General features: G+C 40.3%; 2 protein-coding genes across 2 annotated transcripts in view; one reads left to right on the plus strand and one right to left on the minus strand.

The window, feature by feature from the left end:
• The window catches only part of PITPNC1 (phosphatidylinositol transfer protein cytoplasmic 1), a 91235-nt gene extending 79110 nt beyond the window's left edge, over positions 1–12125 (minus strand). The window contains exon 1 of the mRNA XM_076354193.1: positions 12062–12125. Within this exon, the coding sequence (XP_076210308.1) occupies positions 12062–12115 (54 nt within the window). The 5' untranslated portion in view covers positions 12116–12125. The remainder of the gene's footprint in view (positions 1–12061) is intronic.
• Positions 12126–13954: 1829 nt separating this feature from the next.
• PSMD12 (proteasome 26S subunit, non-ATPase 12) lies at positions 13955–23484 on the plus strand. The gene is made up of 11 exons (XM_076353500.1): positions 13955–14116; positions 15940–15999; positions 16244–16372; positions 17789–17896; positions 18870–18974; positions 19429–19578; positions 19749–19883; positions 20440–20552; positions 20925–21099; positions 21614–21691; positions 23040–23484. The coding sequence occupies exons 1-11, from the start codon at positions 14009–14011 to the stop codon at positions 23247–23249; spliced, it is 1371 nt and encodes a 456-aa protein (XP_076209615.1). The 5' UTR covers positions 13955–14008; the 3' UTR covers positions 23250–23484.
• Positions 23485–24259: the final 775 nt, after the last annotated feature.

The raw sequence follows: 24259 nt of genomic DNA on the forward strand, positions 1-24259 counted from the left end.
ACTGAATGATTTTCCTTTCACAGAGAGTGAAGCAAAACAAAAGCTGATCCACTGAAGTAAGATTTAAATAAATTCTACATCAAGTCTATGTCATAAAAGAAGCAGACAGGTTACTTAAGACTATAATCATGTGTACATTTCCTATGTTTCATTTGGCTTATTTCAAGTCACTGTACAATTAATTTACAATTAACTTGGACGTGAGGAAAAATGTCTTTACTGAAAGAGTGGTTAAACATTGGAACAGGCTGCCCAGGGAAGTGGTGGAGTCACCATCCCTGGAGGTATTTAAAAGACGTGTAGATGAGGCACTTAGGGACATGGTTTAGTGGGTGTGGTGGTGTTGGGTTGACGGTTGGACTCGATGATCTTAGAGGTCTTTTCCAACCTCAATGATTCTATGATTCTACTAAATTAAAATATTACTTAAAAGTCAGCTAATTTGCACTTTCAGAGAATACCTAACAAAATCAGATAAATAGCTGGATAAATTTACCAGACATCTTTCAGAAGATAAGATTATACATACTAGGACCAGTATATTCAATGGGCCTAACAAGTGAGACTACTTAAAAAAAACCCATCTATGTATGAGCAGGAGAAATACAAGCTTGGCATGTGTAAGAACTTCATGCTTACCAATAGAACTACCATTGTCTTTATCTTTCTGATAAATACAATTTTTTGGTTCACAGTGGACTTCAGTATTTTGGTAACCTTTCAAGTAACATGGTTACGCTAGCACAAAAGGTTATTTTTTAATAGCTTTTGAGAGCAAAAAGTTGAAAATATATTCAACAATTAGTTGTGTTTCTGACTGTCATCAGTGAGTGACTGTTAATCAAGCAATTGAGCAACAGTATGTGTTATACTGGAGTGTCATTATCACATAATTATTTTGTCATGCATTGTAATAATATTTTTACTGAAAAAAATTAAACATAGTCATTAATTGGGCAACATGTTAAACCTAATATGACATTTAGTGTGATGAAATGGAAAATAAGGCATACTCAGCATGCTCACAGAAAACAATTCCCAGAGAGCCTAAGTATTCCTAAATCACTTAGGTAAGACTGATCTTGGAACAGACACGTAAAAACTCCTAGAGACCATGATTTTTCTGGAGAGCATATGAACATGTCTTTTGCTAAACCCAGCCTACAAACATTTATGCATGTGACTCATGACATGTGACTACTCGGGCTTTACATTAAGTATGTACGCAAGTTAAATATATGCAAGAGCTAGGAGTATTCACTACAAAACCAGCTTTTAAAGTACAAAACTAACAGAATCCAAAACTGCTTCAGCATTTTCTGACCACAAACAGGAAAAAGATGGAAGATAATGGCTTTTCTTGGAAAAAAAATATGTAAAATGTCATTCCTACAATTTAGCACCCTGCATTATACTTTACAAAAATAGTGTTTTAATACATATCCAAGGACTCAAAATTGTCTGATCACTTATAACCAAAATTGGAAAGAAATGATGAACTGAGGAGGAGAGAAACAAGTCTAAGGCTAGACTAAAAGCATTATATATGAACACAGGTTAAGTTCAAGTCTAGTTTCCCCCACCTACAGACTGTAAACCCATCTGTTAACCCAACCTGAAATCTAAGTTACCTTTTCTTCACTCCTTTTTAAACCTAGTCAATAATCCTGGTGAGCATCTTTCTCCTTGCTTTCTAGGTGCATGCAGACATTTGTAATTTCACTTAAATACATGTACAATATGCCTACACAAAGTTCTTCAGGCTGCACTGGAGGGCTATCATAGCAAATTTGCATGAAATGTCACTATTTGCTTTACTTTGGTATCAAGGTATCAAGTCTTACAAAATATACTGCTGGTCATGATAGATGCTCTACGAACCAAAGAAGATAAGGATAAAATATAAGGAAAATTATAATTATTTGAAAAAAAAAATAATTTTAAATGACAAATAAGTTTTCCATGAGCAGGGATATAAAGAATTATCCCTCACCCACAATGACAGAGTATATTTCAACGGTTTGCATGTGTGTATTATCTATCTCCATCCTTATAGTATTTAATGGTTGCTTGTGTGTTAGGTTAGACATTCAAGATGGAAAGCCTGCATGTATTTCAGCATCCACAACTGACTCGGTTCTGTAAGGACAGCCTGGGGAACATATCCACCAGCTCACTAGTCACAAAGAAGAATATCGTGAATGAATCATTGTAACATACTATGGGTTTTCCACTACCTGACTAGGCAGTCTTTTGTACAAAAGAACATGATCTCTAACAGATTTTAACAATACAAACGCCTATCAGACTAAACTGAATACTCATGAAGGAAAATATAATTTTTAACCTTTCCTAGTTATTACAGAAATATTTCTCTTCCTATAATCTAAAGGGCTTTATATACTTTGAGGGCTATAAATCACCTAACTTTTTTTTTTTAACACGTGCAGTCAAGCAAAAAGCACATGAAAATTGGTATAATCATATTATTTCTAACCTTACAATTAGACAGATGAGGAAATTAAACAGACTGGACTAAGGGAAAATGTATTTGACATATCTGAGTTATCAAACTTCAAGGTGCTAATGCAGGCATCTACATTCGTTGTTAGGTACGTAAACAAAACTGGCCACAATTTCAAAAGTGCTGATCATTTAGCGTTCACATCAACTCTTACAAGAACTTCATGCTCTCAGCAACTCGAAGTTCATCCCAAAAAATAAAAAAAACAGAAAGCACTAAGTTTTAAAAGCCAGTATTGACATTCTGTGTCTTCCTCTCCCTGTTCTTTTGTTTCTGAACCTACATTATGCTTCAAAGACAAACACACTTTGTGGAGTTCTTGATAGCATCAAAGCTCTGTAGAGTGCTTTAGCTAGAAGATGTCCCAAAACACTGACAAGCTGCATTTTCTTTTATGGGAAATGCAAAACTGGTCCCTATATTTTGCCAACAAAGCCTTCAAAGCAAAGGTGTAGTATTATTTGCTATGTATATACACACCTTGGAGAAAACAAGTGTTGACAAGGAGAGAGACAGCAAGAGAGATGTATGTCAGAGTCTGGAGTTCCTTGAGTAGTATCTAATCCTTTCCACTGAAAGATTTTTTTAATAATTTACACTGAAACTTTAAGAACAAAGGTTATCTTGTTTCTTTCACAGAGTTGTACTGAAATGTGCAAACAGGATTAAAGGAGAAAATTGGCTATTTTTGGTCTTCTATTTGCAGTGGAGTTCAATAAAGATTTGACATCTGCTCTGCACTGCTTTGCTTTTACAGCTCACTAGGTGACTACAACTAGTACAGGAAGGTCAAGCTAAAGCAAGGTATTTATTTTCTTCCCACGGTAAAACACAGCTCTTGTTTTCATCTGTTCGTTCTTACAACTAGACTGTGCATCAAAAGAAAATTAAATAGCTGTTCTTATTTGGTACGAAAAATAGGTGAGAGAAAGAAATTAACTTTATCTGTTATGTCATTACAATGATTCTTCCCAGTCCAGAAGCTTTAAGGTCAATTTAAGGTCACATTGCACGTAGCAAAGGCCTTGTGATGTGAGTAGACATGACCGCCCACAAAAGACCAGATCGGATCTGTTTGCTACCAAGAGCTTTACACAATGATTTCTTTTGAAGGGTAAAAAGATGTTCATAATGGCATAAAGAGCTTTTCTAGATCAATAATTAACTCTGAATACTCCTCAGACCAATGTATCAGTGCCTCCATAGTATTATTGCAAAAAGAAGGTAAGGCTGGTGACGTCTCATAAGGCATACCCAGAAAGAATGATTAACTAGAGTAAAAAGTCCTTTACTCCTCAGAGCACTTCAGTATCTTGTAAAGGAATCAGTGTAAGACTATAGATGCATTACAGCTGTTGCTAGTTTAAATTAAAATTGCACAATAAGTCTCCATTTTTGCTGGACAACTTCAGCTCAAAACTGCCAGATAAACTTTTTCTGCAGAGGTCATGGTCATGACATAGTCCAACTATTATTTTATTTACAAGTAATTAAATTGAATTAAATTTGGAAAGCTGACTTCACCTCACATTTGCTTGTAGCCCTCTTGCTTACAGCCAACATACTGCTTTTTCAAATGCTCCATACATTTATACATTCCTGAAAATATGTTCTGTGGTTATAGCTGGGAAATTAAAAAAGCATACATAACCAACCATTATTTAATCTATCTGTATTAGCCGCAGGGTGACTGTATATAGTTTGTCCTGCAGTAGATAACTGTAGTTTAGAGAAAATGTATTTTACACTTTATACCCTACTAAAGGCTTTTCTGTTCTACAAGCATATAGTTATGTCTAAATATCATAACACCTGCTAACTCTCAGGGCATAAAAACACTTTCTCAAATGCTTTCATTGAGCTTTAAATCTGAATAAAACATGTTATAACAAGTACCCTTTGTACACAAAACAGTAGACTATGAAATCTTTCAAAGAAGAAATATACACAAGATTCAGCGAATACAAATACTATTTACACATATGTTGTTGAAATAATTTTACGTAAATAATCCACACTGGGAGAATTCATAATGTTTGAAACAGGAGCTAAACACTGGATATTTTTATAAAGGAGCAAGCACACCACCTCTAAAACCAGAGTGTTAATGTTGAAAGGATTTTTTGTTGAAAAATCATGACCTACATTTACGGACATTTTGCAGGTCTCTGCTTGTTTGTATTCATGACAATACAGCTGTTCCTACACACCTCATGCAGGCAGTGCTCCCCACAGATCAAACTTCGCTTTTATTTAAAGCATAGAATGGGAGCAGTTCCACCAGCTGCAGCAGAGATAATCTTGGTTGAAATAAAGAACAAAGGAAAGAAAAACCTATTAGGACTTTAGGTACTGGCCACATACGTATAGTTCAGAACTAATAGAAATGTTAATGGTCATCCCTGTTTCCAAGGAAAAACCCCTATGATGATTACTGTATTTTATTTGATGTTCAGCTTTTAAATATATACAACCTAGCTTCACATCTTTATTAGCATTTTACAGCAATAACAACTCCATTTTCAACAGGATCCAACAAAAATGTCTTTCCACCTATTCCCCTAAAGAATAATCACTTTCCACACAAATCATAAACTTCGCTGTACTTTGCCTCTTTCAAAATAAAAGTTCAGTAACATGCTAACCTATCAGATTTGGTTTACATTTTCACATAAAGGCATCTCAAAAGCACAAAACCATGTAATCCTTCCTGTGAAGGACTGTGGAACTATGATTTGCAATGAGACCTAAGCTTGAAAGTTTTTTTAGCATCTCTGTTCTTTTCAATTGCTTGGCATTCTTTTCACTTGCTCAGGAATGTGTTTTTTTAACTGACGATATTTTAAAAACCACAATGCAGCCTATTATAATATTCTCCTATATGATGTAACAAGCTATTTGTAAGAATGAACTAAGACATTAAAATGCAAAGGGAAAAATAACCAAGAGGCAGGCTCATTTATTAATTGCAGCTGGGACTAAGATTGGTAACATATCCTAAGCAATTACGGCAACAGATTTTACTTGCTTTATTTATTACTGAAAAGAAATGGCTTTTTCTAATTTATAAGGTCCCAGTGTTAACAAAAGGACTTGCGTGCATGCCTCCCAGAAGTACCACAAATGAGGTACAGAATGACTTCTAATTGGCAGTTGTATTGGCTTCGTCAACCAACAGCTATATTCTGACCTAATTTACGAAGTTCTTAACAACAGTTGTTATTATTTTGCTTAAAAGTTAACATGATGTTTCCTTTGTCAAATTATTTTAAAGCTGATCAGGCAGCTTGCAACAATGTATATGTAACAGTCCTAAATAACCATCAATAAAGACTCAAGTTAATGAGTTAGCCTCAGCCTTGAATGAGAACTGCAGCGTGGTGCCACAGCATCTCAGCAAGCGCTCCTGGAACAACCTGTCCTTCCTGGTGCTTATGGACAAGGAACAAAGATGCACCTCTGACTCCTGTATCCTAGCTCAAAACGCACAATAACAGTTAAGTCCGTAGCAATCAGCATTTCTTAGGAAACGTTTTTTTTGCAAGAAAGCATTTGGCCTCCAAGCTGACAGGTACACAAACAAAACTCCCATAAATATTTGGGTATCTTATCTGATAAGGGAATCGATAGAATGCCTCAAGAACACGACCTGCAGTAGCTAACGAGGACCAGCTATGCGGAATCTCCTACTCACAACAATGCCAGAAACTCTTCAAACCTAGAGATAGCATTGCTGTTACAGGGACATCTATCAGTTTTTTCACTCTTCTCTAGAGATAAATTTAGGTCCTAACAGTCAACCAGTGTAGTACTAATTGCTATACTGCTGTGTGCATATTTATCTACATGCAGAAGCAATGACTTCTAGTTACTCGACTGGACGTTATGCAACATTTTAATGCACATTTTTCCACATTACACATAAAATTTGACTACAGAAGATCGGATACAGGTGCCTGGCTGACATAGTTAACATTCCGTTTTGCCTCCTGTGCCCGAGTATTTTCACAGGAATGACATGGGAAGCCAGTCTGGTTTTGGTGACAACACACCACCACAGACTAAAGCTGGAATTCTCTCTCATTCATGCTGTGAGACTTCTATGTATGGATAACCGGCAAGTCAGCGCTAAAAAAGAAAACTGCTCAAGGAAATGCTTTTGAATGTATGTATAAAGTGCACAGGCCCAAAGCCAGAACTTTCAAACAGCGGAAAAAACAGAGTTGAAGTCTAAGTAAGGACAACAGCACAAAAAGGGAAGTCATGCAGCTGCGTAAGAACGAACCGCATTTTTCATGTACCTGTTGAAGCCTACAGCCTCAAAAATACTCAGGTGCTTAACTCCCAGTAACGTCAATGCGAGTTAGGTACCTAAGCGCCACTGCAGATCAGGGCCCAACATCCCAATCCTGTGAGAAATTGCATATTCTTTGGAAGTCATGCTTCTGTCAAAGCCCACTGAACTTGAATGACTTAGCACCTTGCAGAAGGCAGTCTGGGCCTCTTAGAACCAAAACGCTCTTGGTTTTTGAAGGGTGAGCATTGCCCCATGATGTTCTCCTAACGACTGCATAACACATCACCTTCTTATTCTACACAGATGCCAAAAATATCATGCATTATTGGTAGTTAATGTGCAACTGAAGGCAAAATAAAATAATAACACCTTCATAGACCGTAGGAAACATCACAAAGATGAACCACCATGACAAATACAGTGCAGGACGTTTTTAGTATGTAAATAGTATAACAAAAATAAGATACCTGCTAATTTCACAGTTTTGTCCTAGTTTGTTTTATAATTAATAATGAAATTCCCGCTAAATATCAGACATGTTCTAGGTCCCTCATTAAGGCATCTCAGCTGCAGCTCTTGTGTTAAATAACGGATGATTCAACATAAGAGAAATTACAAGACGCACAAGTATCTTTACTAATTCTGTTAACATTCTAGAGGACAAAATAATTCCAACATTGTCTTCTGTCTCACCATGCATCAGCCACCATGCATCAGCCATTCCTGTTTTGGGAGATTTTTGAAGTTTTCTTCATCTGGAAATCTTGTTTAACAGTAATTTTTCAAAATAAATTAGATCTGCTCCCTTCTGATGACATAATGAACTGTTACTAACTAAGTGTGGTAGTCTGAGGACATCAGGTACTGGCTTGAATAAGATGTTGTCTACATTAGGATAATACAATAAACAAATAAAATTATGTATTAAAAGAATAATGACATCCAATATCACAGCATACATTATAACTTGGTTGGAAAAATGCTAGAATTAAAACCTGTGCCTATTCACCTACACGTCTGTGGTGGTTTTAGGTCCTGCTCCCAGAAGAAGGAACTTCCTGAGCAGCCTGAAGTAAGTTTAAATTCTCAGTTTTAAAATACTGTTAATTTGCCAAATCTCAAGATACAGACAGACCATTGAAACGACTACTCTGTCATACTCGTGAGGACTCCCCTACGCGTATTGCAGAAAATAGAATCGAATTGCGCAGCAAACCACTCACCTGGACGTATTTAAACCACAAACGCGTAAAATAATTTGCAAAGTAAGCGTATTTGGCTACAACCTTGGGGGAGAGGGGTCGAGGAGGGGCGTATTCTGCACTCGAGCATGACTCCCTCGGGACCGCCGGCTGCAGCCAGCCTGCGGCGTACCGCAGCCGCAGAAGAGGCCCCGGGACGGGGCGGGGCGGGGCGGGGCGGGGCGGGGCGGGGCGACCCCCGCCACAGACCCGCACACCGGAGCCGCTGCCCGCAGGGGGGGGGGGGGGGGGGGGGGGGCGGGGCAGCGCGCCCCCTGGCGGCCCCGCGGAGGGAGCCCCGCCGCCGGCCGCGGGAGGAGGGAAACTTCGAGCCCAGCTCAGCGCAAGATGCGCGGGGCGGGTTCAGCCGCCCGTGGGAGCCGGCTGGCGCGGGGCCTGCCTTCGGGAGCGGGCTTGTTCCCCCGCCGCAGTGTCCACCGCTACAGCGCGAACGGCTAACCGAAACAACGTCGACCTCTTCCTAAACGTGATAGCGAGACGCTATGAACCAGAAAGCACCACCTCATCTACATATGCCATCAGGCCTTTGGGTGCCTATTGCACCTATAAACGAGCACTATTTATATGCACAAGTAACCGTACAGCACGTGTGTTACATGTAGGTATTACCATCTTACTTAAAACAATAAACAGGTAGGATGTTTGCAGATACATAACCCCCCGATGTTCCTAACACAGAGTTTAGAACAGCGTTTGACTTTCAATCATTTCTTTAAACGACAGAAAAGTTTTACTAATAAATTATCACCTATCTACCCTACCTGTGCTAGAGTTTCAGGCCACTGTCATCTGCAAGGGTATTTTAAGCAAAGGTGAAGATATATTTAGAATCTGGGTTTTGGGCAAACGCTTTAACAGAGAGAGGATTTCGGCACAAAGCATTCCCTTGCAAATATGAGTAAGATTCTTCTTAAAAGTCTGGCTGGAAAATCCTTGTAGCCAATACTTCGACGACACAATGCTTCTGATACACTTCAGTTACCTTCGTTCCTCTAGGATTCCCTTATTTTCCAATAAAAACATACCTCTCTAACCAATCGTCTCCGACTAAGTTCATTACACGAAGAAAAAATATTCGGTAAAACAGATACAACCTCAACTCGCCTTGAAAGAGAAAACCCTCGGTAAGTAACAGCCTAACCATTAACAGTGCCGGAGCTTACCTCTTCAACTGTCAAAGGCATACAGATCCGGTACTCCTTCATGAGCATATTCCCGCTGCCTCAGTGCGGACCAGCAAACTGGGAGAAAAGTGGTTATTTCTGCACGACGATCACGACGAAAACCAATCGCGGGAAAAAAATAATCAAGCCTCTTTCTCTGTACGCGCTTGACAGTGTGTCCACGGGAGAGTAATGCGACCATCCAGGAGGGCTGACCCGGCAAGAAGAAAAACCAACACAACTCCTCCTTTCTTCCAGTTCTTCCTCCTTCAGCCTCCGATCATGGGAATTTCACACACGCTCGCACCGGTATACGCTACCGAGTCTCAAGCCCCAAACGCTGACGGTACGGCCACAGACATCCGTCGGAAGTCTACGAAAACGGCAGGCTCTCGCAGCTATGTCAAGACATGCCTGGGGCGGCGAAAAGAACAAATGAGCCGAAAACGTGGCTTCCACCGCCGCCGGCAGCACGTCGGGCGGCAGGGAAGATGCGATGCTGATTTCCAAGACAAAGCCTTTTTATAACGTTTCCTTCCCCGCCTGCCAAACACGGCTCCCACCTCCCCACCGCAACGCGGCTGCGGCCGCCGCGGCTCCCGCTGTGCTCGGGGAGGGAAGGGAAGGGAAGGGGAGGGAAGGGGGGGGGCAGCGCGGCGGTCCGGCGGCCGCGGGTTCCCCGGCGCAGCCGCGGGCGGGCGGACGGGCTGTAGCCGCGGGGCGCGGAGCGGCTGCAGCGGCGGCGGCCCCGGCGGGGGCGCGGCTGACATCAGCGGGGCGGCAGGAAGGAGGGAGAGGGGGCGGGCGAGCAGCCGCCGCCGCCGCTCGGGCGGGCTTAACCGGAACGGCGCGGCCGGCCGGCCCGCGGCGGCGGCGGCCCGGGGACCCCGCGGGGCTGCGGGTCTCGCCCGGCGGTGCTTCCCGGGAAAGGGGGCGCCGGCAGCACCGAGCCGGGGGAAATCGCGGTTTAAATTAGTTCTGCCGCGAAGACTTCTCGGTTTTGGGGGAGTTTCTTGCCCTCCGCGTGAGAACAACGCACCTTGCAAAACATTTACAACCCGGTGTAAGAGAGGAGAGCGCCGTGAGACCGCCGGCCAGCCCGCTCCAGGTCGCCTCACCCGCCCCTCGTTGCAAGAGACACGGCAGCGTGCGCTCGGTGCGGGCAGCGTGCACGGGGGAGATAGAGCACAGGATGTGAAGGCCTCACCCATTTCCCTTTCGGTCAGCCCTGCGTTATCAGCCAGCAAATTTTGCAACACAAATAAAGCTCTTTTTTCGTACCAGCTATTTACTTTCAAAGGCCACACAGAAAGTTCACTGAAAAAGTGCCTCCTTCCTACTCGAACAGTAAAGCCAGAACCCTTTTAGGAGGCTTTTTTTTTTTTTGCTACTTAGTAGGCAATTTGTTAGTTAATTCGGTTTTTAACGCGCTTGGCTTTTGTGTTTTTCACAGAAATTTACGCATTATTAATGACAACTTGATACGCGGAGGAACCCAGTTCTGGAACTAGCCGAGAACCCCAAACTGTTACAGGTAAATCACAAAATGTTCACATTGCTGTTTCTCCGGTCTTCCAAATGCCTGTAAAGCATGTATCGCAGAGAAGCACTGTGACAGGAACATGAAAATACAGGGCACTGTACAGATAATGGTAATATATACATCTGCGTTTAAATATAAAGTATTTGCAAAAATAAAAGTGATGAAATACCGTATTTGGGACAGTTAAAGATGAATTTAGGTCTACAATGAAATGTGTGTTTCATAACAAGAAAGAGAAAAACCCCTCACTTCCATTGGTTCTGAATGTACATTTCAAAGCTATGTATATAATTTCTAGCCCAGAGAGGACACAGTGCCATCTCCTGGAGCTAACAACATAACTTTTCCGTTCCATTGCAATAATGCCACAATATTTCACACGCCCTGCCTTTCCAGTGAAGTGCAAACACCTACACAAAGAAATAGCAAATCTGCGAGCTCTGTTAATAGTCTGGATTGTCAACGGAGGTACGAACAATGTGGTTAATGAGTCTTCTATCTCAAATCTGACAACAGCCATTTATAAATATCGAAACTGTAGCTGTAATTCATAATGTTGGTAATATATGTTCCTGAAACTTCTATGCAAAATAGCCAAAACAAGGCAATACCTGTGATATCACCTACAGATGAGAGAGATCCCCATTCACATCTAAAACACCTATTTCAATTTGAGGTAATTTGCTAGTTGGTTCATTCACTGGGAACAGTATCTCTGGATTTCTGATGAAAAGCAGTGTAAAAAAATCAAACTACTTTGCATAGGGCCTTGATGCTACTCAATTATAGGCAAAGACATTGATTTCAATAAAAACAGGAGAAAGACCTAAACTAGTTGATCACCTATTACGTGCTTTCACCACAAACCAAACCTTATAGCTCTGTTTAAAATAACAGAGCATGCAGATCTGTGGAAAGTAGCGTGTCAAATCCAGAAGCTACTTCAAATGGAAACCAAAATTATTTCCCATACCTACAGCAAAACGTTCTTCAGTCACCCCGTAATGACTGCCACAGGCACAGCTCAGCCTTGCGCTGTCTGCACATACGCACGGGGGAAAAGAACCGGTGATCATAGCAATACCCTTTACAGCTCCCCACTATGACACTCTCCCGGGGCTCTCTACAAAGCGCACTCACCAAATGCTTTCGAGGGGACATGCTGAGAGAGAAAACTTCTAGCTCCAGCTAGCCAGGAAGTTTCTGCCAAGCATGCCTGCCTCATTTTTGGTTCTTTGTTTTCTGTGAATTGTCAGAAACTATTACTCTTACCTCTGCAACATGCTCTCTATGATCAGTTGTAAAAATAAGACATTTTTCGCTCATCTTCCATTTTTGACCTGGGGGAAAAAACTGGTATGTTAAATCATGCTGAACATTAACTCCAGATGGACTTGTGTCAGCAAAATGTTGCTTCATAATAAGAGACAGTAAAAGTCTTTGGGTATTTTACTAAGGATTTTTGAATAAGAATTTAGGTTTTTTTGAGCCATTCAGGAAGTCTACAGTGGAGGCAAAAGCTGCCTCGTCTCCCAGCATACCCATGCAGGTAAAGGAAGATAACAATTGCAGTATGCATTAATTTTCTTCCTCTTTCACTGTCTGAACTGAAATTACAGTGTATGGGAATATGTTCAATTAGATTAGTATCTGACTTTTAACTTCCCTGAAAGCCATCACTCCCTATCCATCGACTATAAAATTATATTAATATTACAACCTAAAAGAATGAGATTTTACAATTCAAAAGAAATAGCCAAAGCTCTGTAAAAATTTGTAAATGGCCAGAGTCAGGAAAGAACAACTCATATACTCTCTGTGATACATGCACGTATTTTCAATACTTAGGTCAATTAATAACTAAAAAATGATTAAGGATAATGGATGAATTCTGGTACTGGACTTTTTAAATCAAGTTTGAGTTCAAACAGAAAGTGACTCAAAGTCCATGCTCTCTGCTGTGCTAATTGGAAAGCATGTATCAGACACAATTGCAAAATGCAGTATTATAACTCTGAATTCACGTAAATTAACTACTCTCAGTTTACACCGGCGTAGCAGATGTAGTAACTCAGTCTTAATTCTGTAAACAAAAGATTTAAAATAGTTATCTCAAATACCCCTTTGACACATTAACGTGTTGCTACGTAAGCAGTATAGTCATAAAGTAACACAACACAAAATGTAATTTCATGGTAACTCATTTTTTCTGGGAGTCTTAAGTAACATCCAAAGATGTTACAGGGCATTTGCTGATCATTATTTCCTTCTGAATTGTTTGCTTGCAAACATGAGCGCGTTTGAATTTCTCCAGTGAATGAAACTTCTGTAGCGTATGAAATTCTGCTTTGGAATGGGAGATGATGGCGATCTACAACCACTGGTGTTGCACCAACATCTCACAACAACTTATCAAACACGTTGACGGTGCAACACTGTCTAAAATCAGGATCCTCGCGCTCTTAAAAACCATCGTCTCTCCTACCTTTCCCCCACCTCTCCAGCACTGCAACGTGATTAAATGACTCGAGGCTGGGACATGAGACACATTGAAACCACCGCGGTGAAGTCACCAGCTACCGCACCCCGAGTCCTCCGCCGAGGCCGTACCATGGCGCAGCCTGCCGCGTCGACACGGCACGGTTCTTTCAAAATGTGGGGAAACAGCATAAAACCACGATCCTCCCGACTCACCACCCCCCCCCCCCCATGGCCATATCAAGGTCTCAAGCTTTTGACACACAAGCTGCGAGCAACACGGTGGCTGTGGCAACTGTGCCGAAAACCCACGCCCCTGCTGAGGCAGGAGGCCACAGGGCAAGCTGAAGGCCGCGACTGGACTCCGTGGGGTAGTCACCACCCCACATCTGGCACCACGCTCCCCCTTCCTGGGTGCCGGGGAGAGGGGGGGGGGGGTGTCCCCCCTCAGCCCGGGGCACGGCTCCGAGCGAGCCAGGCCGAGGCTCCGCGGCGGCGGGAGCTGCCCAAAGGCCGAGAGCCGGGAGCGAGGCGCGCGGGAGGGGCCGAGCCCCTCACGGCTGGCGCCTCCCCTCATCCCCCGCCCCGCCCTGGGTCCTCAGGCGGCCGGAGGAGACTGCGGCGGCGCCTGTTTGGCGCAGCGCGGGGGCCTCGCGCGGGGCTGGCCCGGCCGTGCCTGCGCGCGGGGCCTGGCTGCTTCCGGTGTGTGTTCGCGGGGGGACGCGGAGCGGAGCCGCGGAGATGGCGGAGGGCGGCGCGGAGCGGGCCGATGGCCGTATCGTGAAAATGGAGGTGGATTACAGCGCGACGGTGGACCAGCGGCTGCCTGAGTGCGAGCGGCTGGCGCAGGTGAGGGAGGGGGGGAAAGCCCGGTGATGCGGATGGGCTGAGTCATGGCGTGGGGCGCGCTAGGCCGCGCTCGGGGAGGCGGCCCGGTGGCGGCCCGGTGGCGGCCCGGTGGCGGGGGGACGTGCGGCGCGGCGTGGCGTGCGGCCGCCTCTTGTCACGCGATCCGGTGCTGAGGGGTCCGGGGCGCGGGCCCTCCCGTACCGTGCTGGGGAGGGGGAGAAGTAGGGACTGCTCTACCATTTCCTTGGCAGCGTATGGAAGGGTGGGCAGGAGGCTGGTGGGCGGGAGGGCGGTGAGGGAGACGAGAGGAGATGTCAGGGTGCACCCTCGCGGGTGAGGGGATGGGAAGGCCCGAGTCCACCAGAAGGGACGTGGCTCTTCCCTGCTGCCACGTCCCGCGTGGAGCGTGGCTGGGCAGGCACGTAGGTGCTTGTTCATCCTAGGACTGCTGTGTGCGGAAGCTGCCTTCCTGTAGTTGATCCTGTGTCAGGTTAGACAGGCAGCGGTTTGCATCCTTCGAACTCGGTTATGTACGTGCCCCAAAAGACGGGAATGGAGGGCCAGAGCCATGGCAGGCTGATAGGGTGCCTGGCATCTGCTGAGCAAACATGTATGTGCACCCAGCCATAGATGACCACGGAATGTCTTGCTGATGGGATCGTAGCGGTAATCACGCATTTGGTGTATCTTAAGGTTTCTTTTGTGGACTTGTTCTGTAGCGTAGAGATTCTCACGCATCTCAGACCTCAGAGCAGACAGATTGGATTTGCTGTTACGTTCTTTCCCCGAAGGATGACACCTGATTTTTTACATGCTGCAAATGCTCTGCTCGATCCATGTGTCTTGTGATGGACGTGTTGTACTATATAGCATATTGTAGGATTCCGAAGGCAGTAGCTTTAAGATAAGTAAATCGCACCTTACGCTATCTTAAGACTGTATTGTATGGAGAGTAGACACAGGTGTTTTATCCCATGAACATAGCTCTGTGTAGGTATGGACACCAGGACCATGTTTTATTGCTGTGTAATATGTAAATTTTGTGGCGGTAAGGGTGCATCCTTGACAAACCATTGTATGTAGTTTAAAAGATTTCAGTAGGGTGGGTACGTTTTAGAAACAAATTTAATTTTCTTTTTTTTGTTATTAATTTTCTAGTTTCTAACCTTTTTTTGCAGCCCCACAGTTGCCACTGGCTGTTACAAATTCTCCCATATTAACATTTTTTTGTAAGATATTTGCTAGGAATTACAACTTAGATGTAAAAGTACATTGTGGTAGCTTTAACTCCTCTAAACAAAGGCAAATCCAGTTCTCAAAACCCAAAAAGCAGGACTATTATAATTCCATGCTTGGACTGTAAAGCATATAGTTTATGCTTTCTGTAATATGCTGTAATTAAGATATGATGAATGTGGATGAAAGTAATAGTAAAACAGTTTTTTGGCCAAGGTATCTAATTGCATGTGTGTTCTCACTTAAAGCTTTGTTTTGGCTAGGAAAGAAATCAGTCATCCATCTAGCTCAGTGCATGTGAGCTAACCAAACCTGTCTGAAACTTGCTAGGTCTCTCACTCAAGACAGACAATTTGTAGCATGTATTGGGCAAAAATGGAACTAGTACCTTTCCAGTTTAATCTGTGTGTAGAACCGTATATTTAAAGTTAGTGCTATGTACGTTTCTTTTTTAAGAAATAAAAGACTTAAAAATGAGTGTACAGGCTAGTCTACGTTTTTTACTTACATGAGAATTAGAGCTACTCTCAATTTAAACTGAGCTGAATTCTTCACTCATGGTGATAATTCTTTGCCTGTCACATTAGGAAGGAAGATTGCAAGAAGTAATTGAAAACCTTCTCTCCTTGGAAAAACAAACACGAACGGTAAGTAGCATATGGTGTGCAACATTTATGCTGGGTTGTCCTACACACCCCCTTGTTCCACTGCATTAAATTGATGAAGGGAATTGGAGTATCAGTCTTTCTCTTTTGTTGTTCTTTTCTTTAAAAAGAAAATCAATGAGGCGAGATATAATCATTTTTTTTTCCCTTTGTGTAATAGAAGTGCAAGTGACAGAGGTCTGCAGGTTGTTTATCCCGTCGCTACTATGCTGTTTGTTTGTTACAGGCATCTGACATGGTCTCCACATCCCGTATCTTAGTTGCCATAGTGAAAATGTGTTACGAAGCTAAAGACTGGGATGCTCTTAATGAAAATATTATTCTTCTATCAAAGAGAAGAAGTCAGTTAAAACAGGTGAATTTAATCCTTTGAAACAAAAAAATAAAATTATATTTGGAGCTGTATTATGTATCTGATTCCCCCTTGTGTGTATGGACTTTCCTGACTTTGTAGCACCTGCCTGAATATATTGTAATTAGCTTCTGTTGACATTTTTTGGTAGGCATAATGAAAGCCAATAATGAAACTGATGTCTGGAATTAGTCTGTCTTCACCTGGTGCCTGAGCTCCGTGTGGTCCAGCTTGCCATTCTTGGCAACACAACTGTGACTTTTCTGCTTTCAGTGCATACCAGTGCTTTTAGATGGTAGTTCATCTTTATACTCTTCTACAGTCTGTATTGTAGACATAGTCTTAATTTTTCATGTTCATATGAGGTGTACATTAAACAGAGTTATTGCAATTTATTGTGATCAAATAAGGTGTATGCTTTACATGCTTGCTTTTGAAACTGTCATATTCTGGAATTCAGTTCTGTCTGAGAAATCGGCTATCAGGATAGCTGAAAGCACTTGCATTTAAGAAGGTACAAAGTTTATTGCACTGTGTGTTTAGTTTGACTTAATTAGAAGTTAGCAACAGGTAGTTTTAATGGCATCATTGCTTTAGGAAGAAAAAGGTTACCTGCTTTTTAATGTGCAGAAACATGAGGAGTTTGTATACAAGTAGAGTACAGTTTAGTTCTCTAACTTGGACAAACTGTGGCTGAAGACTCGGGTCATTTCAGCTGAATTTTCTTCTCGAGGAAGAAGTTTCTAGAAGTTTCATTCTGTTTTTTTTTAGAAGTAGGTATTTTAATAATAATTGTAACAGCTTTGTCAGCGTTGTTACCAGAAGAACATACTCCAATACCTGTGCTTCCCACTGAAGGATGCTAGCTCATTAGTGCCTATTTGGGAATATGCAGAGATGGAAAAGCATCAGTCAGAAATAATTACCCCTCTTCCTTCCCTTCCTCAAAAATCTACAGGTGTCCTAAAGAGAAGGGCTAGTGCACACACTGGGGAGAAGATGTACCTTCCCTTTAGCTACACAGGTCTTAGGGCAAACAGATAAGTCTTGTCAATCCATGTGAGAGTCACGTGGATTTGGCAGAAGAGGAGTACTACTTTTCAAGAGAGAACCTCATGGGATGAATGATTTTGAATATCATTGGAAAAACTGAGAAGAAAGAAATGACAGAACAGCATCGCATTTGACTTCTAGCATCAGTCGCTAGCATCATTTTACACATTTTTATGAATAATTTTTATGAATTTTTATGATATTTTTATCAATCATTTTTATGATTAGATGTATCTTGCATGCTTTTTGCTGAGTCTCTTTAGTTTGATATGAAACTATTTAGTACTTATCTATGAGTGTTATAGTTTGAATGCGTTTCAGAAATCTAAAAACACAGTATGTTTTTCTTTTCTGTTATTGTACTAGGCAGTTGCTAAAATGGTCCAGCAGTGCTGCACTTATGTTGAAGACATCACAGACTTACCAGTCAAACTGCGCTTAATTGACACGTTGCGTATGGTTACAGAAGGAAAAGTAAGATTTTGTTTTAAGACTGAATGTCTAAAAGGTAGAATAAAAATGTTCACCTTCTTTAAAAGCATAGCTTCTTAACATTATTTTTTAATCTTGTTCAAATAAGAGCAAAAGTATATTTTTAAATTAACCTGAGAAGTCAAGTAGTGTATTTCTTTCCAAAAGACTGCAAATATTTTCCAGATTTCATATTTAAATAATTTGCTGAAACACTGGTCATATTTCCATGATGTAGATATTTGGATGTATTATGAATATAATTAGTAATACATTTCAGAGTTCTAAAATGCCATTTATTTTTCACTTTTGAAAATGTTATGTATTTGTATTTGAATTTGTTAGAGAAATGGACAAGTTTAGTTTAATTTCTCCTGGGCTTAACAAGGTGTTATGTACAGTTACAGTAACCAGAAGGTGATATCAAAGCATTATACTAAGTTAATTATTTACATAATGTTCCTTTTACTTTAAGAAAATAAAAAATTCTGGATTAAGACAAATTTGTGCTAATGTTACGGCTTTTGCCTGTTAAAAGTTAGTCTAAATTGTTACTAATCAAGTATTGTTGATTTATGGATGGTTAGGAGTGAGTGAAATAATGCAAACAGTAGTACTTAGTACACATTAACCATTAAAGTCATAGCTTCGTACCTGTTTCAGTGTATTTTAGCAGACAAAATAATACTTCATTCACAGGGCACATCCTTTTATGTTTGCTTAAAGAATGGTAGACTAATTTAGACACTTTTTTTTTTTTTTTTTAATATTAATTTGGTTCAAATACTTCCGGTGTGTCAACTATCCATCATATTTTATCTGTGTATGTTGTGGATAGTATCAGTATAGTGTATGGATACACAAGGAATTAATTGGTTGTACGAAAACATCAAATACATGTCTTAGTGGGGTTGTGGTCTTAGAGTTTGCACTCTTTAGAAAATTGCAATGTTTAAACTACTACTTCTGATTTCAGATATATGTGGAAATTGAACGTGCTCGCCTGACAAAGACACTTGCAACAATAAAAGAACAGAATGGTGAAGTGAAAGAGGCTGCCTCGATTCTGCAAGAATTGCAGGTAACACGCCATGTAACTCAAAATTGCGTCAGCAATAAAAATTGATTGACTGCTCTTAGATTATTGTTTAGAAACTTAATCAGGTACATCTGCAGAAATGCCTGGAATGAGATTAACTGTTATTAGTGAAAGTGTAATTCAGTTTTAACTGCTTTTGTTAGTCTCATGGTTAGGTTACGTAGAATTATTTCCCATTTGGAAAACAGATTTCAATTCTCTAGGTAGTGCATTGAGTTTAGTGGATCCTTCCGGTATAAGTGGGGGCTATAATGTCAAATTGAATAACCTTTTCTCCATTTTCACTTGCTCTGGAATAGCTGTTTTTCCTGTTGTTCTGTTTTGGTCCCCACCCCTCCACCCCCCCTGCCCCCAACAACCTCCCACTCTTCTTGCACAGTTAAGACTTCACTTGATTTGACTTTGACAGTGTTAAATAGGTACATTTTCATTTTAGGTGGAAACCTATGGTTCAATGGAAAAGAAAGAACGTGTAGAGTTTATCTTGGAGCAGATGAGACTCTGTCTAGCTGTAAAAGACTATATTCGGACTCAAATTATCAGCAAAAAAATTAATACAAAATTTTTTCAAGAAGAAAACACAGAAGTAAGTCATTGGAGGATTTCTCTTCCTCCCCCCCGCCCCCCCCAGTTTTAATCTGACATGCCTCTCCATGTCCAAGTGTATTTGAATCCCCGTGTTTTCTGGTATCCAGTTGGATTTCATTTACATGATTCATGGAGCTGTATTAATTTTACTGTCTGATACTGTTTCAGAAACTAAAGTTGAAATACTACAACTTAATGATCCAGCTGGATCAACATGAAGGCTCCTACCTCTCCATCTGTAAGCACTACAGAGCCATTTATGATACTCCATGTATCCAGGCTGAAAGTGAAAAGTGGCAGCAGGTAAAAAAACATTGCATAAAAAATACCTGTATTTTCATGTGGCAAATACCCATTTCATTACCAGATCAATTTACAGCAAATTAAATAGCTCATCAGTCTGTGTTCTTAGGGGTTTTTAATGGCTATATTAACAAATTGGTTAGTTGAAAACAGATATAATAAAGTTGATTTCAAATGAATATTTATAACTAACATCTTCACTATGTTGTCTTTGAAATCTTGAGAACGTCTTGTCTGTTTTATAAAAGTGCAGAAATTAGAAACAGCTGTGCAAGTGTGGTCTAAATGATGCTGTTGGGTATGCAACACAAATGTGACGTATTTGAAAAGATTTTTTTCATGTATTTATTTTAAATACTAGAATTTTAGTTAACCTGACTCAATTTAAATCTGTCACTGTGAATGAGGGTTCATTTCTGCAAGATGACATCAATTTCACCTGAACTTCTAATACGCTGGGCTTAAGCCTTTTACATGTTAAATTCTAAGCTCTGTGGGCAGTGTTTTTAATTGTTCAATTATGGCAAAAAACCCCACACTCTTTCCTCTTAAACAGGCACTGAAGAGCGTTGTTCTTTATGTTATTCTTTCACCTTATGACAATGAACAATCTGATTTGGTGCACAGAATTAGTAGTGACAAAAAGCTAGAAGAAATCCCGAAGTATAAGTAAGTATTCTTTCTAATAAACAATTCTTAGGTAAAAACCCAGTGTCTCTCTCAAACTAGCTGTGCAAGTGAAATCTGTTTACGGAGAGTGCTGTAAGCATCTCAGAATTTAATGCTGTATGAAAAATACTGCAAAGTGCAAGTTATACATTAAAATAAATGTCTCTTTATAAGAGGAAGATCTTTATTAGAAACACAGCCTGACTTGAGCTGCCCTTGGTAGCTTGAAGTATTACAGAGTATATTCACGAAGAACAATGAATATTAATGGTAATAAAATTAAAACATTTAAAATTATTTCTTTGATCTGTTTAAGTATGAAATGAGCCTTATTAACACAGGGTTGTAAATCAACTTTACTAAACCATTTAGAGACCTCCTAAAACTATTTACCACCATGGAATTGATGCGATGGACTGCCCTAGTTGAAGAATACGGGAAAGAATTGAGAGAAGGATCCCTTGACAGTCCTGCAACAGATGTTTTTGGCTGTACAGAGGAAGGTGAAAAGAGATGGAAAGATTTAAAGAACAGAGTTGTGGAACATGTAAGTATGGCTGTCTCTAAGCATTAGCTATGTAAATGTGCCTCAACTAAAAATGCCTTTCGCTTCCCATATGTTAGTTACAAAAAGAAACAAAAAAGTATGTAGTAAAGCAGCAGATAAGTTGCCTTTTCCATTGTGTTATATTTTCAACGTTTTATTTGCTCGTATATCTTTATTATAGATAGGTATTGGGCACAGTTGCCAGAAAAAAGAGCATATTGCACTCAAATTGTGGGATTTAGCATTCACGTTTCAATAGAGCAGAAACTTGAAAGTCTTGCTTTGTATTAAATTCATAATTAGTTGATTTCATTACTTAATAGTTTGTCAGGTAGAGACTTTTATACCTTTTACAAGCAAAAGAACTGTTCACGACTCCCTCACGTACCTTATGCTGGACTGCCGTTAGAGCACTACAGCTCCTAATCCGCTTTTAACATTGACTTTTATATTTTTGCAGCCTGCTTCAATTATTTTTGCACATAACCCTCTACTCTGAACACTTTTATTCCAGAATATTAGAATAATGGCTAAATATTATACCAGAATTACAATGAAGAGAATGGCACAGCTCCTGGATCTGTCCGTTGATGTAAGTGTTGCTTTGCTTACCCTTCTTTCATAAAGGGCGTGGAAGTATATGTGTGCACGTGTTTGTGGCAAAAATGTAAGTATTCAGCAGAGTAACATTCTCCGAGTTCTCTTTTTAGCTTAAAAAGCTCTGTAAGTGATGCCATAGATCTCATTGCATTGTTTTACAGACAATGCAGAAAGACATAGCATTGTAGAAATACTCTGCTTGGTACAAAATTCTCAGGGTTTACACTTGTGTGTTTATGAATGTTCATGGATACAGTATCTATTGTTGTATCTCTGTATTATCCTTGCAGCTCTCCTGGCTTCATCCTTAGTCTAATTCTCCTGTTTGTGTTACCAGTGCTTTCCAGCTCTTACAGGAAGAACAAAGTGTGCTATAGTGATAGACAGGGAGCATTAATGGAACTTTAGTTCATTGGGGGTTTTTTATGAGAAGTAGTGTAAAAGTCTGCTGGGAGTAATAGTATTAATCCGAATATTTGTCGCTTTACTGGCAATATGAAGACCTGAGTGTATTTTCATGCCTTTATGGGAATTAGAAAACTGGTTTTTTAATCCAGGCAGAACTCAGTTTCATGATGCATGTGCCCATAAGGCAAAAGCTGCTCTTAAAAATTCATTTATATTCAAGGTCTCATGTAAATGCTGGAGCTTCTTGTCTTGTGTTTCAGTGTTAAAAAGTTCTTGTCAATGGGTGGTTAAAACTGACTGAAGATACAGGGTTACTCACCTTTAAATGTCCCTGTTTATAGATGGTTGTACTTTGGGAACATGGGGTGGAGTAGTCTTCCTGTCATCGCCCTTTGTGTTTTCAAGAGCTTTCCAAAGAGATTCATACATCATAGCATATTGGTATTTTGAGTGCAAATGAAAAGCTTTACCCTACTGTCTTTTAATTACCCTACTGTCTTTTAATTAAATCTGCTCTTTTCCACAAACTCAGAATAAACCTTCTTTGACAGTGCTCAGTAATTCACATGGATTTTCCTATGCCTTGCTTGTCAGATGGCTTGTTCTGACATCTGTGTAGCCATGTACTCCAAAGTGTAAAAGTCTTTTGGTGTAGTCTATTAAACTTTTAATTTCATGAAACATAATCGGATACAGATCAAATGAAAAAAAAAAAAAGTTTTTTAATACATTGTGCTAGTACCTTGCAGTGCCAACATGTGTAATATTAAAGTATTGTGCATTTTTTTAAGTACAATATTACTACAGCTGTATTTCTGTTAAGTACAAAGAAAATCTTGTTCCCTGTGCTTTTATGCTGTTGGGGAGGAATTCTGTTTTTTTGTAGATAAAAAATTGCTATTTTCTTGACTCAGTGCTGTTTGTCTTTACAGGAATCGGAGGAGTTCCTGTCTAATCTAGTAGTTAATAAGACCATCTTTGCTAAAGTAGACAGGCTGGCAGGAATTATCAATTTTCAGAGGCCGAAGGACCCAAACAATATACTCAATGACTGGTCTCACAAGCTCAACTCACTAATGGCCCTAGTTAACAAAACCACACATCTCATTGCCAAAGAGGAGATGATACATAACCTGCAGTAAGGTGCCTCAATAATCTCAGTGCTTTTAAAGAAGGCATTAAATCTTCATAATAGAGACTATTATTACAGTGTGTATATGGTTTGTTTTCTCCCTGTCAAGCCTTCCTGGTCTAAAATTTAGAACATAATTCTGAAATTCCTGTTGACAATTAAGTTCCCTTGATTATTCATTCAGTTGTTAAATGTTTTTGCTACAATTGGTGAAAGAACATAATAAAACTGTACTGCCTGTATAATAGTAGTCTTGTGATTTCTTCTTTTCCATGTATACCTTTATCCGCCTAACACCTAATTTTGTGGTTATTTCCTTACAGGACTTTTTGAGGGTGTGATTGAGAGGATATACTGTAAATAATAAAATCCTACGGTTTTACAGTAGCATGCATTGAGGTAACATAATATTGTAATGTTAGGTCAAGATACTGTTTGACCAAAATTCTGGATGTTCATGCTTAAAATAATGGTATTTCTTGTCATTTGGGACTACAGATAGACTTTATTAATTAATTCTGAACAGACTGAGAACTCTACCTGAATCTTGTCTGCTTGGTGCAAGTCACTAATTTTCACTGTTTTGTCATTACAGTTTGTAATGGCTACAATAGCAATTATGCAATTAGCTAAGATAATATTTCAAAGCTGCTGCTTCTCATGATTTGAATGTGTTACATTCAGACAAGATACCATCCTATTATTTGCTTTAGCCTACTTGTAATGGAGGAAAGCTGTAGGCTTCTCCCCATCTCCCTGTTCTGTTTTTTTCAGAAAGTAAAATAGTAGCATGAATAGTAGAGTAAGAATCAATGGAACTTTTATTAAATTTGCTCTGGTTTTTAGTGATTTTTAATGCTAGCCATAACTATTCTGTTCATAATTAATTGGGTAGAGACTATAATTGTAAATGATGTATTGAGATGTATATAAATCCTATCTCTTTAAAAGCACACTGAACTTCATTCAAACTAACACTTTTAGCGCAGGTAATTATACAAATACACGGTAAGTCAGGAG

This window comes from Aptenodytes patagonicus, chromosome 16 (assembly GCF_965638725.1).
Source record: "Aptenodytes patagonicus chromosome 16, bAptPat1.pri.cur, whole genome shotgun sequence".
In the NCBI taxonomy this organism is placed as follows: Eukaryota; Metazoa; Chordata; class Aves; order Sphenisciformes; family Spheniscidae; genus Aptenodytes; species Aptenodytes patagonicus.